General features: G+C 41.3%; 1 protein-coding gene across 10 annotated transcripts in view; it reads left to right on the top strand.

Annotated features, from left to right (window-relative positions):
• The window catches only part of CAB39L (calcium binding protein 39 like), a 138,126-nt gene extending 123,587 nt beyond the window's left edge, over positions 1–14,539 (top strand). For all 10 annotated transcript variants that reach the window (XM_019748037.3, XM_074329935.2, XM_019748040.3 and 7 more), the window contains 2 exons: positions 2,549–2,692; positions 12,190–14,539. In XM_019748037.3, coding sequence (XP_019603596.1) covers positions 2,549–2,692; positions 12,190–12,369 — 324 coding nt within the window. In that variant the 3' untranslated portion in view covers positions 12,370–14,539. The remainder of the gene's footprint in view (positions 1–2,548; positions 2,693–12,189) is intronic.
• The last annotated feature ends 3,479 nt before the right edge of the window (positions 14,540–18,018 follow it).

Here is an 18,018-nt window from a genome sequence, read left to right as displayed (position 1 = left end):
GAGGGCCGGAGCCGAGGGAAGGAAGCAGCAGGAGCGACTCCGTCACAGAGGGCTTTGCGTGCCATCCCAGGAATCGACACGTGTCTGTGTTTGTTCATTCCCCTTATAAGTGGAAGCAGTAACACGAATAGGGCTGAACTTCAGGAGGATTCATTTGACGTGATGTGCAGAGTGGACTGGGTTGGGGGAAGACTGCAGCGGAGACCACTTGTGTGCTGTGGCCGTCATCGAGATGAAAGGCAGGGAGGATCCGAATGCGGGTACTGGCGATAAAATGGAATGAAAGATGTGTGAGACCTTTAAAAACAGAAAATTGGCGGTTCTGCGATGTAGCCTTGAAGTGAGGAGCAAGGGACAGATAGGAGCTGAGGAAGACTGCCGCTCTCTGCCCTAAGATACTGGCAGAGTGTCATGTCATGAACAAAGAGAAAAGAGGGACCTGGTTAGAGAGACGTTGAGTGTAACAGGCTAGCACAAGTGTTTGGCTGGGGCAGCCTGGCGGGCAGTTAGAAATGTGGGTGTGGAGTTTAGGAAAGAAGTTGAGACTAGAAATGTAGATTTGAGAGACATCTTCCCAGATGTTGGATTTGAAGCCATGGGCATAGGTGAGACTGTTGGGAAATAAGATTCAAATATACAACTTGGAAAATTTCTACATACTCGTATGTAGTGCAGAAGGAAGGGGAAGCAGAAACAGAGGCAGCGAAGGAACAAGCTGCAGGAGATCAGAAACCCAAAGACTGCAGTGGCCTTGAAACCAAGAGCAAAGAAAGTTTCCAGAAGGGTATTCAGTTAGCTTTAGGTGCTGCAGAGAGACAAAGGAAGACGAAGAGCAACAGTTTACATGATTGCTATTCCGTATGTGTGAGACTGACTGGTAACCAGCTAATATCCAACAGTGGTCATCATTTTTTTATGTTTAACAAACATTATTTTTGTGCACTAAAATACCTTTAAGGGTGTACTTGTGATTTGTTAAATAGACAAAAGATGCATCACAGGCAAGGTTGTTGTTTACTGACAGATACACACACACACACACACACACACACACACACACACACACACCCTCCCTCTAGGGTTCTGTTACCAGACTCTTGTGATACACAGCTAGCCCTCAGTTTCATGTGCTTTGTATCCCATCCAGAATTTCTGTAACCATCTGTATAATGTGTTACTATCCTGGGGCATCCAGAAAAATTTCAGTAAATAAGAGAATTGGAAAATAAGTATATCACATATAAAATTATGTTAAAGATACATTTCAGCCACCTGGTTGTTGAAGCTTTAGGAATTGCTACCACTGCAGTAAGAATAAAAGTTTCTGAGGTAGAGCAACAGTACGTTCGGCTGTGCTGCTAGAGGGTCTTCAACCATTCTCACTTTTGATAATTTTATTTTGTGTTGAAGTGTCTTAGTCTGTTCTGGCTGCTATAACAAAAATACCATACGCTGGGTGGCTTAAACAACAAATGTTTATTTCTCGTAGTTTGGAGACTGGGAAGTCCAAGATCAAGGTATCAGCAGTGAGAGCTTTCTGGAATCTCTTTTGTAAGAGGACCAATCCCATTCATGAGGGCTCCACCCTCACATCCTAACCTCCCCAAAACCCCACCTCCTAATACCATCACACTGGAGGCTAGGATTTCAACATACGGATTTGGGGAGACACAAACATTCAGTTCATAACATGGACTAATGCTGCATTTGGGGAACTATTATTAATTTGTCACCAGAAAGTATTTTGCTTTACTTTTTTATAAAAACTCGGTGAACATGTTAAACTTCATATGGATTTGGGGGTCAGTGATTTCTTTTTCTGGCTATATATCAGTTTTTGTAATAAAAATTAGGGGAAAGATAAGAGTCACTTAACATAACCTTTTTCTTTTTTTCCAGTAAGCTACTAGAGTACATTTATTTGGGTAAGGGAAGTATAATTGTAGAGTCAATGTTGTCGTTTTTATTCTATCTCATTACCTAAGGAGCAATGCATTGCTGGGAAGCAAGTAAAGTAAATGATGAAAATAATAAATTCATTTCTGTCTAGCTCATGATGAGAGCTGTAGGAAAGAGCTTTTTTTTTTTTAATGGGGAACAGTGTGTTTCTCCAGGGCCCAACAGCTCCAAGTCATTGTCCTTCAATCTGGTTGTGGAGGGCGCAGCTCAGCTCTAAGTCCAGTCACTGTTTTCAATCTTAGTTGCGAGGGTTACAGCCCACCATCCCATGCGGGAATTGAACCGGCAACCTTGTTGTCGAGAGCTCGTGCTCTAACAAACTGAGCCATCTGGCTGCCCCAAGAGAGCATTTTAAGCTGCAAAATAAAAAGATTCAGAAATGCATTAAGCATGGGCTTTAGCAAAACTGTGTGGAAAGCTTAAAATAATAATAGCTACTGTTTTCATGCTTATGCTTTAAGATACAGTTAAGGACTCTCCATTTTCTTTATGTCACCATTCCTAACTCACATTTATATTTTGGTTTTCAGTGAGAAGATGGCTCCCAGACAGATTATAGCTTTGATTTTTGTGGGTTGTTTTTTTTTAGCTGCTGGGGGAACTGATCCTGGACCGACATAACTTTGCGATCATGACGAAGTACATCAGCAAGCCAGAGAACCTCAAACTGATGATGAACCTCCTTCGAGATAAAAGTCCCAACATTCAGTTTGAAGCCTTTCATGTCTTTAAGGTAACGTGTGAGCTGCAGAAATAAAGTGGGCACGTGTTTTCTAGTGTCAGATGGCAAACTCCCTACTTTCTACTCTCCTTTATATTTGAGAAGAAAATTCGATAGGCAGTCTTTTTGTTTTGCATGACTTAGATGAAATTTTAGAGGTTTTTTTTTTTGTTTTTTTTTTTAATGAATGCCCATTTATTTCGAAAGGGCTTGCTAACTAATCCATATCTCTAAATATTTTCATTTTTTTCACTGAGAAAATAAGTGGATATTGTTTCCCAAAAGTTATGAAAATAATCAGTGATTGAACTAGAACCCAAACCCTGAGTGTCAGAATTTGAATGCTTTGCTTTCTGCCTGAGTGTTTCTTTGAACCTTAAATGAAGAACTGAAGGAAGCACTTAGATACTACTCATTGTTGTTACTTATACAGAAATACTTCTGTAAATTCATCTTGCTGTGAAAGAAAACTAGTCCCTACGATACCTGCTTTTTCTTTCTAATATTTTTTCTTTGATAGGAGAATAATAAAATTGCCTCCTAGAAACTTTAGACATATATATATATATATATATATATATTTAGGTAGGGGAGGTGAAAAAAATCTAATCTGTAATCCCATCCTCAGAAACTATTGTAAACATTTTGGTAAATTTTATTTTCCTGTGCACATATTTGAAGGCTTTTTTCCACAGCTGTGTTCACATTGTATACAGAATTGATATCCTGATTGTATCACTTGTTGCTATACCACAATTGAACACTCGTTCATTGTTGTTATATGTCATTTTTAGAGTCAGTAGTTTTATTGGCATCAGAGTTTATCATTGGGTATATTTACTCTCATTTACTTAAATGTTCCTGTGTCCTGTATTTAGGTTATTTCCATTTTTTCCTACTGTGAGTAATATTGCAATGAGCATTTTATGTATCAAGCTAATTTCTTACAGGTTTGGGATTCTTTTCTTGAGATAAATATCTAAAGTAGAATTAAGGGTTCAGAGGGTTCCAGGCTGTTTTTAGTCTTTTTAATGTACATTTAGCCATTGAATGTATAAGTGTGTACATGGAGAGAGACGTGGCAGTTTATAAGGTATATAACTGTTGCTTTGAGAGGTGAAAAAATTTTAGTCCACCTTTCAGCCACCAGTTCTTTATTGTCCAAAAAGCCACTAGAGCAATTCAGATCCCAAATTAATTTATAAATTCCATTGAGTTACATTCAAAAATCCCAACAGGACTTTTCCTGGAATTTGACAAGCTGATTCTAAGATTTGTATGGCAGAGCAATGGCCTAGAATAATCTATGGCAATTTTGAAGAAAAACAGGTATGGGAATCCTCTCTCCCAGGTATTAAAAGTTATTATGGATTTGTAATAAATTCAGGCACTATTGTATTGGCATAGAGATAGATAAATAGAACAACAAAAACAGAGTAGAGAGCCCAGAAATAAACCTTTGCAAATGTGAAATTTGATATTTGATAGTGGAGGGATTATATATCCGTGAAGAAATGGTTAACTATTCAATAAATGGTTCTAAAGTAAAGGATTATCCATACAGAAAACCCTATTCTCTACTACACACAGAAATAAATTCTAGATGAAGTTCTACACCTGAAAAGCAAATTTTTTTAACTTTTAGAAGCGAAAATAGGAGACTGTCTTTATGATGTTGGAGTGGGAAGAATTCCTTTAAGAAGAATAAAAATCAAAACATAACAGAAAATATTAATACATTGACCACATTAAAATTTAAAACTTCTGCTCAAAAAAGACGTCATAAGCAAAGTGAAAAGACAGGATAGAATGTGACACATATAACTTACAAATCATCAGGAAAAAGACAAACAATTCAATGGAAAAATAGGCAAAGGATACAAGTCAGTAATTTACAGATGAGGAACCTTGACTGGCCAATAAATAGGGAAGATGTTGATCTTACTATAATCATGGAAGTGGCCACTAAAATATCAATGAGCTAAAACATCACTTCACATTCTTCATATTGGCAAAAGTGTTTAAGTCTGACAATATCAAATTTTGGTGAGATTGGAGGGTTATGGTAACTTCCATACACTGTAAATAGGTACAACCACTTTGGAAAACAATTTAGCAAAGTAAAGAGTTGAAAGTGTGCATACCTTTTAACCCTGAAACTGCATTATAGGTAATTTCTTAGAGACATGCTTGTACATGTGCATAAAGAATCACGTACAAAAATGTTCATTGCAACATTGTTTAGAATGGAATAAAATGAGGAAAAAAAATAAATGGACATCATAAGAAAACCAGAGAAATAAAAATTGGGATATAGTCATAGAATTGCATATATTAATGGGTTAAAATTAGTAGAGTAATATGAACCAGTGTGGATAAATCTCAGAAACATTGAGTGGGATAAACAAACATTAAAACGATGATATTTATTTAATGTTTGAAACCCTCCAAAAACAACGCTATGTGTGGATTCGTATGTATGTGCAGTTATAGTCTAAAAACCTACATGAGGATGATAAATACCAAATTCAGGACGGCAGTCACCTCGGGAGAGATTGGTATCAGGAAGTGTCCAATAGCTTTTAATTATATCTGTAATGTTTTATTTTATTAAGAAATCTCAAGGTAAATATGGCAAAAATGTTAGATTTTGATAGACCTGTTGGTGGGAACATGAAGTCTGATTTGTTGTTTCTGTACTCTTCTCTGTGTTAGAATTATTTCACACAAAAAATAAGCACAAATTGGATGAGAAAAAAGAAGACTCCTGTAGGACTGGAAAATGTCTATATGGTATAAAATGATAGATGCTCTCAAGACCCTTTAGACTGAAAAAATTATAGAAAGCTGTGTGTCATGTCATTCAGCTCCCACGTAATTTTAATATTTCATCCTAGATGAGCACAAGCTTTATATAATTTTGTGCAAAGATATAGTATTATAGAAGGATTCAGTGGGTGGCAAAGTAGAAATAACCTACTTCCGTCCTCTGAGAAGATCCAAATTTGGATCATCTAATCATTGGACAGAGTAGGGACATTTAAAAATAGTTGACCGCTTATTTACTTGTATGTGTATATAAACTGGTCCTGCCCTGTACCCCAACTATGTTCCTTCCACTGAAGTATGAACTGAATTGTTTACTTGCCAAAAATAATATTTTGTTATTTAGAAGAAGGAACAGCTGAGTCCTAGTTTTTTTCACAGTTCTTTATTAATAGTTTATTCCCCAAAGCACCTTCAACAAGGTACAGAAAATGTGGAACACATTACTAAAAATGTCTTTGCCAGATAATGGGGTCTCATTTTCATGAGCTTGCTGATAAGTTCAAGGACTGGAATGAGATGCCGTTTCACATGCTTCCTACTACGGACGAGCAGGGTTCCGTGGTGGGAAAGAGCTGGAAGGAAACAGGAGACCTGGGTCTTTGTTCTGGCTCATTGCCAGCAGTTGACTTTGGGCAAATCCATCCAAATCCATTTCTTCACTTGCAAAATGACTTGCATTAAAGCCTGAAGTCTAGTTCTAAGATACTAGTTTCAGGAGAGTTTCTCTCTGTCATCCTGGATCTCCCAGAGATGTGCCCAGTGTGAATGTAGGAATCAGCTATGAGCTGATCTCCCTTTCACTTCCCTGTTAACCTCCTCAGTGGCAAATGCCACATCCCACCAAACCATGTGGGGAGTGAGGGTGGTCTGTGCCTTTTGGCTCACCTCTCAGAGCTTCTGGAACTTGGGGATGACCAGTGCTAAATGTATTACTCTGTCACTCAGATCCTAGCAGCAGCTTCTTGAAAACAGTAAACTCTGCCCTAGTTTATTCCAAAATTCAAAGGCCAGCTTGACAATTCAGCTAAAAAAAAAAAAAGTATGCAGAACAAGAAACATCCCAATTGAGAATAATTTCCATGTGGTCTCACTGAAAAGAATGGAGAATTACAGATTAATTTGGTGAGAACCTAACCATGAATTACCCACTTCCTTAAGGACCCATTTTTTTAACAGGCCAACTGTTCTAGTCACAATGTACCAAACCTGTCTATTGATGGAGAAAGCAATTGAGACCAAGTGAACTTAGGAATCAGCTATGCGCAGATTTAATAGTAATTTCCCTAAAAATGTTAACAGTACAGTGAAAAAGTGTTTATATCAACTTAATGTTTCATCAACTACTTTTAAATAGTGTCAAAATATTCTAAATATTGTGTCACTCCTATTCATATTCATTTGGGGTGGTGAGCCTTTAGAATAAAAAGGTCTTATTTTACACCCGCATGGAATGAAATTTTGCTTTGTGTAACTTCCGTGTAACTATAACAGGAGCCCCAATTTCAAATCCATGTCCAAAGCAGTCCAGGCTCCACAGCACGCACGCCTCACAGACAGTAAGGGGAGCAAAGCAGACTAGCCCTCCAGCACCGGATTTAGTGCACAGCCCTCTTGGCAAAATAGAGCTTCAGTGAAGTGAATGAATATGTGAGTAAGATATGCCCTTTCTAACTTCCATTGAAAGCACTCGGGCTTAAAATAGAGAGCAGAATATTCTTAGTTTGAGTTGTGGTCATGATATTTGCTCTTCTCCATAAATCACATTTCTGAGACATGTGTCAATTAAGGGATACAGACAATAAGACTGCATTCTAAGAAGAAAAGTCACAAATAGTTTCATTTGTGTAACATGTTTGGGAGGTGGTTTGAAAATAGCGTTTAAAAACATGGGTTCAGCAGAGAAAGGACCAAAGAACTCTCTGTATTGGACATCATATTCAAAAAGCTTTGGTTCCGCAGACGTTGGTTTAGAAGTACATTCCTTATGAAATGGTTCATCGCAAGCCTGACCAGTGCCCTCCAAGTCATGTGGTATATTAGCTTGGTTGCCTCTCATCAGCAACTATCTTTAGAGGCAGCAGAGTTCAAGAGCCACAAAAAATAAAAATAAGGAAAAATATTAACCTTGAAAACAAATTGAACAGTTTTTAGGTCGATGGATTCAGTAGAGTTGATCCAATGATGCCTGTCTGCAAATTCTACTACATTTTACATTTATGTCAGATTGAAACCGGGAATCTTAGTTTGTCCAATACATTTCATCTTTTTTTTTAAGAAAGAAAGACTGTTATGAGTTATTTATGTAGTTACCACAAAATGCCAGACAGTTTCTTGCTAAAATTTCACAGCAACTCCCTTGTAAACAAATGGTGATGAGAGGAGTCACACATTTGGCTCCAGTATGTGATTTCCTAACATACTAATAGGCCAGTGCATTTTGTGTAACAATGCAAATGAGCCTGGGGTGCTTTTTTTATATAAGTAACAATTTTAGTTTATTGTCGTCAAATTCATGTAACAAAATTCACCATTTTGAAGTGTACAATTCAGTGATATTTAGTATATTTACATTGTTATGCAACCATCACCAGGATCTAGTTAGGACATTTTCATCACCCCAGAAGGAACCCCTGTGCCCATTAAGCGATTATTCCTCATTTTTTCCCTTACCCTCAGCCCCTGGCAACCAGTAATCTGCTTTCAGCCTCAGATTTGCCTATTCTGGATACTTTGTGTAAATAGAATTATACAAAAATATATGGCCTTTTGTGTCTGGTTTCTTTCATTATCAATGTTTTCATGGTTCACCCATGTTGTAGCATGAGTAGTATTTCATTCCTTTTTATGGCAACATAATATTTCATTATTTGGATACATCGCAGGGTGTTTATCCATTCGTCAGTTGATGAACTTTGGGCCACTGTGAATAGTGCTGCTATGAAATTGCAGTACAAGTTCTTGTTTGAACAAATGTTTTCAATTTTTTTGTATATACCTAGGAATGGAATTGCTCCGTTTTGTGGTAATTCAGTGTGTAACTTGTGGAAGTATTGCCAAACTTGTTTTACACAGAGGCTGCACCTTTATACATTCCCACTAACAATGTTAAGGGTTCCGATTTTCCCCTTCATCACCGACACTTATTATTGTCATTTTTTAAAATTGTAGCTGGCCTAGTGGGTGTGAAGTGTTACCTCGTGATTTTGATTTGCATTTCACTAATGATTAAGGTTGAGCATTTTTTCGTGTGCTTATTGGCCATTTGTGTATCTTCTTTGAGAAATGTCTATTCAAGTCCTTTGCGCCCTTGTTAAAGGGTTGTTTGTAGTTTTGTTGTTGAGTTGTAAGAGTTCTTTATTTATTCTGGATACTAGACATATATGTATATATATATGTCATTTGCAAATATTTTCTCCCATTCTCTGTGCTGGCTTTTCACTCTCTTGATAGTACGCTTTGATACACAAAAGTTTCACTTAATTATTTTGACGAGAAAACAGGATGGTTTAATCTGTAGCATCAAGAATCATTTGTTCTTTTTTTTTTTAATTGTTTTTTTTTTTAAAGATTTTATTGGGGAAGGGGAACAGGACTTTATTGGGGAACAGTGTGTCCTTCCAGGACTTTTTTTTTCCAAGTCAAGTTGTTGTCCTTTCAATCTTAGTTGTGGAGGGCGCAGCTCAGCTCCAGGTCCAGTTGCCGTTGCTAGTTGCAGGGGGCACAGACCACCATGCCTTGCGGGAGTCGAACCGGCAACCTTGTGGTCGAGAGGATGCGCTCCAACCAACTGAGCCATCCGGGAGCTCAGCGGCAGCTCAGCTCAAGGTGCCGTGTTCAATCTTAGTTGCAGGGGGCACTGCCCACCATCCCTTGCGGGACTCGAGGAATCGAACTGGCAACCTTGTGGTTGAGAGCCCACTGGCCCATGTGGGAATCGAACCGGCAGCCTTCGGAGTTAGGAGCATGGAGCTCTAACCGACTGAGCCACCGGGCCAGCCCCAAGAGTCATTTGTTCTTGATTACAGCATTTAAAGTACAAATTACATTCACCTCTTGGTACTGAAATGGCACCCTGCTACTTCCCTGGGAATTCATCCAGACAGAATTATTTCTGAGCAACCCTTTAACTATGTGTCCACCAGCAGTTGCTCTCTCCCTTATTACAGTGATATGTAAACTCTCTCTTATGCAGAATAACTGGAAAATGTGGTCTTTCGTTCAACTGAGTAGCTATATACAGTACAGCACCATTGATTTGTCAATGGGTTTGATATATTCTGAACTCCAGATCAAGACCTCACATTGTTTAATCTGTCTCTGATGATCCCAGAGGCGCTAGTGATACACACAGTAGTGATACACACAAGTTTTAAACTTTGATGTTCAGTTTATGTATTTTTCTTTTATTGCTCTTGCTTTTGGTCATAGCTAAAAAACATTGCCAAATCCAAGGTCATGAAGCGGTACCCCTACGTTTTCCTCTAAAAGTTGTATTAGCTCTTATATTTAGGTCTTTGATCAATTTTGAGTTAATTTTTATTTGTGGTATAAGGTAAGGGCCCAACTTCATTCTTTTGTATGTGGATATCTAGTTGTCCCATGTTGAGTGTTTTGTTTTTCTTTAATCATGAAAAGGTGTTGGATTTTGTCAAATACTTTTTCTGCATCAAGTGAAATGACCATGTGGTTTGCTTTCATTGTATTAATGTGGTGTATTAGTTTGCTAGGGCTGCCGTAACACAGGACTGAGTGACTTAAAACAACAAAGTTACTTTTTTAGTTCTGGAGACTAGACGTCCAAGATGAAGGTGTCAGCAGTGTTGGTTCCTTCTGGAGGCTTTCAGGGAGAATCTGATCTATGCTTCACTCCCAGTTGCTGCTGGTTGCCAGCAATCCTTGGCATTCCTTGGCTTATAGATTCATAACTCCCATCTTTGTATCCATCTTCACATGTCATTTTCCTCTGTGTATCCTTGTGTGTCTCTGTGTCCAAATTTCCCTCGTCATATAAGGATATTAGTCATTGAATTAGGGCCTGCTCTAACCCAGGAGGACCTCATCTTAATTTGATTACACCCCTATTTCTAAATGAGGCCACATTCGTAGTGACCAAGGATTAGGACTTGAATATTCATCTTTTGAGGGGACACAATTCAGCCCAGTACATGTGGTATGTTACATCGGTTTTATCCTGGTGAGCCAACTGTGTTTCTGGAATAAATCCCACACGGCCATGGCATATAATCCTTTTAATACGTATGATGCAGGACTCGGTTTGCTTGTATTTTTGCATCTTTATTCATAAAGGATATTGGTGTGTAGTTTTCTTATGATATCTTTGTCTGGCTTGGTATCAGGGTAATGCTGGCCTCATGGAATGAGTTAGGAAGTGTTCCCTTCTCTTGCTCTCGCTCCATTTTCAAAATCTCTTCAAGATTTTAAAATGGATTGGTGTTAAGTCTTTAAAAGTTTGTAGAATTTACCAGTGAAGTCATCTAGTCCTAGGCTTTTCTTTGTTGGGAAGTTTTTGATTGCCTATTCAATCTCCTTACAGTAATTTAAAAAAACAACAACAAAACATTATAAGAGGATACTGTGAATAATTGTACATCAAATTAGATAACCTAGATGAAATGAACAAATTCCTAGGAACTTACAAACTACCAAACTGACTCAGGAAGAAATAGAAAACCCGATTCATAGACTAGCTCTCATGTCACCTACACCATGATCCCTTTCTGTTCCAAATTCAGAAATCTAATGTAATTTCCACCACCTGTGAACCTCTGCAGCCTTCTATTCCCTTCTCATAGGTTCTGAGCTTCTTTGTGTCGTTTTCTCCCTCCCCACATTTGCTGCTTTGGAGCCCCTGCTGTCCCCATGACCAGTCCTTCCTAGTGTGTTCAGAGCAGAGTTGTGCACTGTGGGAGGTACAGGGTGTGGAGACAGTGGGCAGCGGGGTCGGTGGTGAAATACTCAGCCCTTTTGAAGAGTGAGGAACCCAGAACGTGAAACCAGAGAGCTACACAAGAATCAGTACTTTTATGGGTATTCTGGTCATGTAATTGTATGTGTAGCATCTAACTATAAATATATCCATTGCCAAACATTCTGCCATCAATATGATAGTTTTGAGTAATTGTGTCCTATTGTTATAGTTGTAGCTGTCTTTTCTAGTATAGCTGAGTTATCAGTCCAGGATCTTGGTTTCAACCAGGAGTACACATAAGAATCTTTGTGGAACTTGATGAAAATACAGAAGCCAGATCTCCCGCCCCGCTCTGCGGGGTTGGAATCTTTGGGAGTTGGGGCTGGGCAATTGTAAATGTTAAAACTCCACATATATAAAAAAACAGTAACATTCCAGGGGGGGAGGAGGAGAGGGGGACTTTTCACCTTTGCCCTTTTTGAATTTTGAGCCAGATGAATATATTCAATATGTTAAATATATTATATTGAATATATTCAATATATTTATTACGATTTTAAATATATTAAATATATTTCTATGTAGTATATAGAAAACGTATATGAAAAGGGAATTACTGATTTTCCTCAAAGGAAGTATAATGCGGGCTCTCTACATTTTCCTAACACAAGTGCCGCGTGAAGCTCTGGTGCGACCGTGTTGTCCGTGGTGTGCGTTCCTTGTTCTCTGTATTTGTTTCTTTGTGTTTCAGGTGTTTGTGGCCAGTCCTCACAAAACGCAGCCTATTGTGGAGATTCTATTAAAAAATCAGCCCAAACTTATTGAGTTTCTGAGCGGCTTCCAAAAAGAACGGACGGACGATGAGCAGTTCACAGATGAGAAGAACTACTTGATTAAACAGATTCGAGACTTGAAGAAAACAGCCCCTTGAAGTCTCACCCTGTTTCCTGCCACAGTCACCATCTCATTTGTTCAGTTTGTGCAAAAAGTGTCATTTCAAAAAGTAATCATTCTTCGGAAGGCTTTTAAGATACCTATTTTTTCTCAATCCATTGTTCAGAGTAGATGAAATATAAACATTTGAATGAAAAAAATTAACCTAGAATAATATATTCATTTTAATCAAGCCTGTGATTATTTATGTGAAATCAGAGCATTATACATTAGGCATTGATAAAAGCAATTGTAATCCTTTGTTGATGAGAGACAGCAGGGTCGTGGGCTTGCAGACCTGAGCCCTCAGTCACTGGCAGCCACCGAGGAGGAGCCCAAATGATGGGTCCACTGAGTCCTCAAAGAGGATTCAGTTCTCAGGAGAGCTGGCCATGGTGGCAGAAGGCACAAAACTGTGTTACCTATAGGCACTTAGACAAACACATTTCTTAGGCACTGAAAGATCTGAGAAAATAAGATTAAGGTTTTCAGTCATCACATATTCCTGTCCCCTCCCTATGTCTAGACTGTAACTCGCAATGCCTGACTTCCTAGAGAATGCCTGTCCTGCTCAGCCCTCCTTTCTGCTCGCTGCCCCACGTTCCGTCCTCAGCATGCCCAACTCCTGGCACCCCCCACCCACTGCACCCCGCCCTGGGGATAGCACAGAACCAACTAAGTACAAACAGGATGGATTAGCGAGGCACAGGGCACAGAGGACACGTGTGGTATGACCTGGTCACTTGAGAACTTGGAACAGATGGTTAAGAACCACACCTCTAGTTGTAGTCCTTTAGCATTTGTGAATGTTTGGGATATTTCATTCATAATTATTATTATGGGGAAAATGTTTTGTGGTAAAAGTGTGTTTTAGAGTAGGAATCATTGCATTGGGATGCCAGCACGCACAAAACCATGAATCCAGAGGACTGCACAGATCTTTAGACCACTCTTACAAACAAGGAAATGTTGCCTTTGGGAGGGCAATAATGATTAAATGCATGGAAAAACTGTCAAATGACCAAAAAAATTTTTTCAGTTTATTTTCTCATAAGCTGTCACTCTAATTTCCCATCAAAGTCTTCAGTGAAAAGGTTGAAAACCTGTAAAATGTTGGTCCCAAATACTCTCTTGCATACTAGGATAATTAAGGAGTTAATTTGTGTCTTTTTTAAAAGACATGGAACCAAAAAAAAAAAACTGTCATGGTTTGTTTTCAGACATCAAGTCTGTGAAATGGAATTTTAAAGCTATATTTACAAGAAGTTAAAGGAACAATCATTAACTTGTATTTTTTTCCTAATTCTGTTTCCAAATCATGAGCTACTGCCTTCCGTGGGAAAGTTCACTTCTTACACTATTGGGTGCTGTGTTCTTCAGCCAGATGTGTCTCCACCCAGAAAGGGAATGCTCCCCTCCAGGATCAGGGCCCTCCGTAGGTTTCACGTCTGAAGAATTATCTGGCAGGGTTTCACCCTCTTGGCTGGGGCACAGGTACATGTTCTTCTGTGCCCAGCGTGGAACCCTGAGGCAGATGGTGTGGACCTGCGGGGCCTGCTTGTAGCAGCTCTGGCCAGTGCCAGCCTGGGAGGGTCAGCGGCAGCCCATCTGATGACCTTCGTTCTTTAGTCACTGAAGCCTGATTACTTTTATAACATTCCCAGACAGCCCAGAGTCTCTTAGAATTTGATTTTCTGGTTTTGCTGATATGATTAAAAGAGATGAGTGTAAATATTTAAAAAACAACAACAACAAAACAAAACACGAAGGCACAACAACCACTGGTAATTTATCTAGTTGCTTAAATACTGTCTGACAACATCATGGGACATGTGTTTTCAGTTGAAAAGCAAGGCATCAGTATAATAAAACATTTTATTTCCTCGGGGCTTGAATTAGCTCTTTGCTAGCAACCCCTTTATCCTAGTTTAGTCCCCGTCAAACAAAACTAGAGTCTTAAGAGGCAATAAATGAAGTGGCTGGGGTTTTGTTGTAATACAAATTTGTAAATTATTAACGTGAAAGAGGGAGCAAGAAGCTCACAGTCAAAATATGTTTGCACAAAATTCACTGTAAATATTGTGAGAATTGAATTTTGAAAAGGTCATATTTAATAAGCTATTTCAAAAGCACACATTTAAAATAAAGACTGACTGAATAAAAAGGTGGCACATGCTCCGTGGTTGCTTTCATTCCTCTGCGTGTCCTGTGTCTGTGTTCTTGTCACCGCTCCCAACGGGGAGAGCCCCAGGCGGCGCAGGCGGCTGGTCAGTGGGCGTTCGGGCTGCCCCGCGGCCCCACACGGTCCTGTGTGCTTCACTGTCAGCATCGTGCCATTGACCGAGCGCTGCCGGCCAAGCACTAAATACACACATCACATCATCGATGCTTCATGAAGCCAGAGTCACTCCCATTTTACACTTGAGGGAACTGAGGCTCTGAGCAGCTTAATGATCCCAGACAGCATGGGCTCCACATAGGCTACAAACCCACAGTGGTTGAGGCCAAACTCCTGTTCTTCTCTTTCATCCTCAAGGCTGTGGAGCAGGGAAGCTCTAGGGTGTCAGGAACTACTTTGTGCCCTTCCCACCTGCAGCCAGGAAGGCTTCTGGGGGTTAAGGTCCTAAAGTGAAGCCAGCAGGGCTTGAGATCGTAATGTTCTTGGACGGGGCTATGGGCTAAAGCCGGGCATCTGCCCAGACGTTAGGACTCCCCTGGAGACAAGGCCAGGGGCACACAGCCCTTGTCCAACTGCTCTTGACTGCCAGCCCCCAGGGGTTTGCATCCTTGGAGGGCTCTGGGGGCACACACATGCTGGGGAGCTTTCCAAAGCCTCTGTCACTAGCCAAAGTGGACTGTGTGTGAGACACGGCTGCTCCGAGCCAGTGCGCAGTCTGGAAATTTTACAAGACCTGAAAGTGAGGGTAACGATGTGAAGGAAAATGAAATACAAAAATTACTAGCATTTTTTTAAATATGAAAAGACAGTTGTTTCAAAGCAGACTTACAGATCTTTCTAGTCTATTATATTAAAGGACATTAAGATTTTTATATCTTTTACTTGTTTTTTTCTGTTTTATTCAAAAGACCATTGTACATTTGGCACGAATAATCACCACCTTTTCATCCATGTTCTTTCAGGAAGGTTTTGGATATTGTACTGAGGGCCTGTAGTTACGTAAAGGGCTGAAACATATAAAGAGACCTTGAAAAGCCAGACTTGGTCTTCCTAAGAAGATTAAAAAGATGAAAGGTGGGTGTAAACAAAATAATTTTGTTTTGAAATATGGAAAGTGCTGTTATGTAACCACCGTAATGAAAGCAAAGTAAAACTGAATAAGCCTGGCCTGTACTAGTCCTGTGCAGACTATTGTGTCAGTCTCCACTTACGGAGGAGAACACTGCATTGCAGAAAGGGGAGTAACTTGCTCCAGATCAAACATCTGGCAGCAGAGGCAGGATTTACCACAGGTCTGATCCCAAAGTCCATATCTTTGCAAACCAGGCTGATGTCCAGGCCCCTGCTCTCCGCCCTGGGGACAGACACCTCATTCATCATGGCCGCCAAGGCAGAAAGGGAATCCCAAGCTAAAGTGTAACTCAACGGAAAGAGTTCAAAACCTAGATTCTCTTAAGGGTACCCCCCTTTGCTCCACTTGGTTGTCTGATGGTTGGGAGCTCAAATAAGACTTATGTGCAGGATAGGGGATTCAGCCTTGAATTTCTCTGTCACTTTGAGCAATCCCTTGACTACACAGGTATTAATTTCAGACCACTTCTGCGCCTGCTTCTGTTTTTTTGGCTTTCCTTTTCTATTGGACCTAATAATATTAGTTTAGATTTGCTGATAGGAGCGGTTGCTGCCCAGCCAGCCCTTCTTGCGTTTCACATTCCTCAGTCGCCCAGCACCACGGGCTACCACAGGCACACGTTCTGAAGGGAGTTCCTCCTATTCCTGTAGGCATCGTCAGGCCCTCATCGCTGTCTCCCAAGGAGGAGGGTGTGCAATTACCAATACCCTCCAATAAGGCACAGACAGCCACACAAAAAGTCACAACTCCTTTACCATAAGTCAATTATATTGATTGCAACTTAATCACTGCACGGTGAGCCATGTTTTCACTTTAAAAAGCTGTGAACATTGGGGCCCTTTGGGATTGTAATACCCATTCATTTATCTTCAGGCAAGGTTGAAAACAAAACGAGTTCTCCTAGTTTCAGTTCTTCTGAAATTTAAAGCCTAAAGCAACCAAAATATTTATTCAAATGTTTGGTTTATTCATTTACTCCAACACCCACTGAACTTGTTATCCATGCCCATTAGGGGTAGACCAGGAACAGGACCACAGAGCGACACACCAGTGTTCCCTGAGGGGTGAGACCTTCAGTGCCCGGGGGCTGGGTAAGGCTTAGCAGCTGCAGGCACTGGGCCTGAGTCAGCAGGGAAGGGAGGACAGACCTGAAGGGGGAGCCCAGGAGGAAGAGCTGGAATCCACCGCGATGTCTGCAACCCCCGCTGCCCTCCGCCTCCCGTCCTGCACCTTCCGGGCTGTGGCCCGCTGGACAGCACCATTCACTGGGGAGCTCCTCAGGCCCAGCCCAGGTCAGGAGAAGCTGAAGGAGGAGGTGCAGGGGTGTTCTCCCTGCAGTAGGGTGAGCCAGCCGGTCTGCAACAACCTGCACACCCAACTCCCTGTGTAAATGTGGCTGCCACTTCACATCCCCTTGCAACTCGGACTTTCTCTTGAGATCCACCCAAATTCATTAATTCTGGAAACGTGCCAGCTTAGCTACATCTGCACATCACAAACCCACCGCTTCTGTTCTGTTCTGAGGGAACTGTGGCCACAGCCTCCAAATGTCCTTCCCCTCACGAAGACCTCTGTTTTTGCCTCTAAAATGACATGAGGGGTTTGTGCAAAGTCGATGGAACCCCAGGGACTTGGGACGGTCACGCCTGGACTTCATCCCAGCTCCACGACCGGTGTTTCATTTCGAGAATCCCCGAGCTTCCATTTCCTCCTGGTAACATGAGGTGAAAAGAGGACTTGCCTCACAGGGTGGTCGTGGGAGTCAACGAGATCCAGTGCGTGACAGGCCGCCCAGGAGAGGCTCCCACGTGGGCTCCGTCGGCACCCTGAGGGCTCACCGCCAGTGGGAGACCCGCTGCAGGGTGGAATCTGGGCGGAAGGAGCCTCAGGGGCACAAAGCACAGGCCGCCAGAGAATGACCAGGCGTGTGCCCCGCGGGTCGGCGTGTGGACACAGGGCGGAGGCTGGGAGGGAGCTTTGGATGCTGTCCGGGCAGCTGGCATTTAAGCAGGAAGTGATACGCAAACCTGCACGTCTGAGCAAGAAGGCTCCACAGGAGGGCAGCCTCCCGCCAGGGGCAGCGCCAAGCGAGGGGGCGCCGGCAGTGGGGACCCTCCAGGAACAGCGGTTGCTGACTTAGCCCTGCTCTGGGTGGGCCCTGTTCTAGGTGCTTCATGAGTGCTAAGCTCAGTCCTCAGAACCACCCTAGGAGGCGCCTGCCCTGCGTTCACAGATGTGGAAGCGGAGGCCCAAAGGTGTCCAGTGAGCACGTGGTGGGACACAGGAGGAGCCGTAGGGCGGCGAGATATTTAGGACTTACCATGGACTAGGCTTGG

The sequence above is a fragment of the Rhinolophus sinicus genome, chromosome 16, assembly GCF_057876585.1.
Source record: "Rhinolophus sinicus isolate RSI-liver-muscle chromosome 16, RSI-T2T, whole genome shotgun sequence".
In the NCBI taxonomy this organism is placed as follows: Eukaryota; Metazoa; Chordata; class Mammalia; order Chiroptera; family Rhinolophidae; genus Rhinolophus; species Rhinolophus sinicus.
This window is presented reverse-complemented; position numbering and strand designations above follow the sequence as displayed.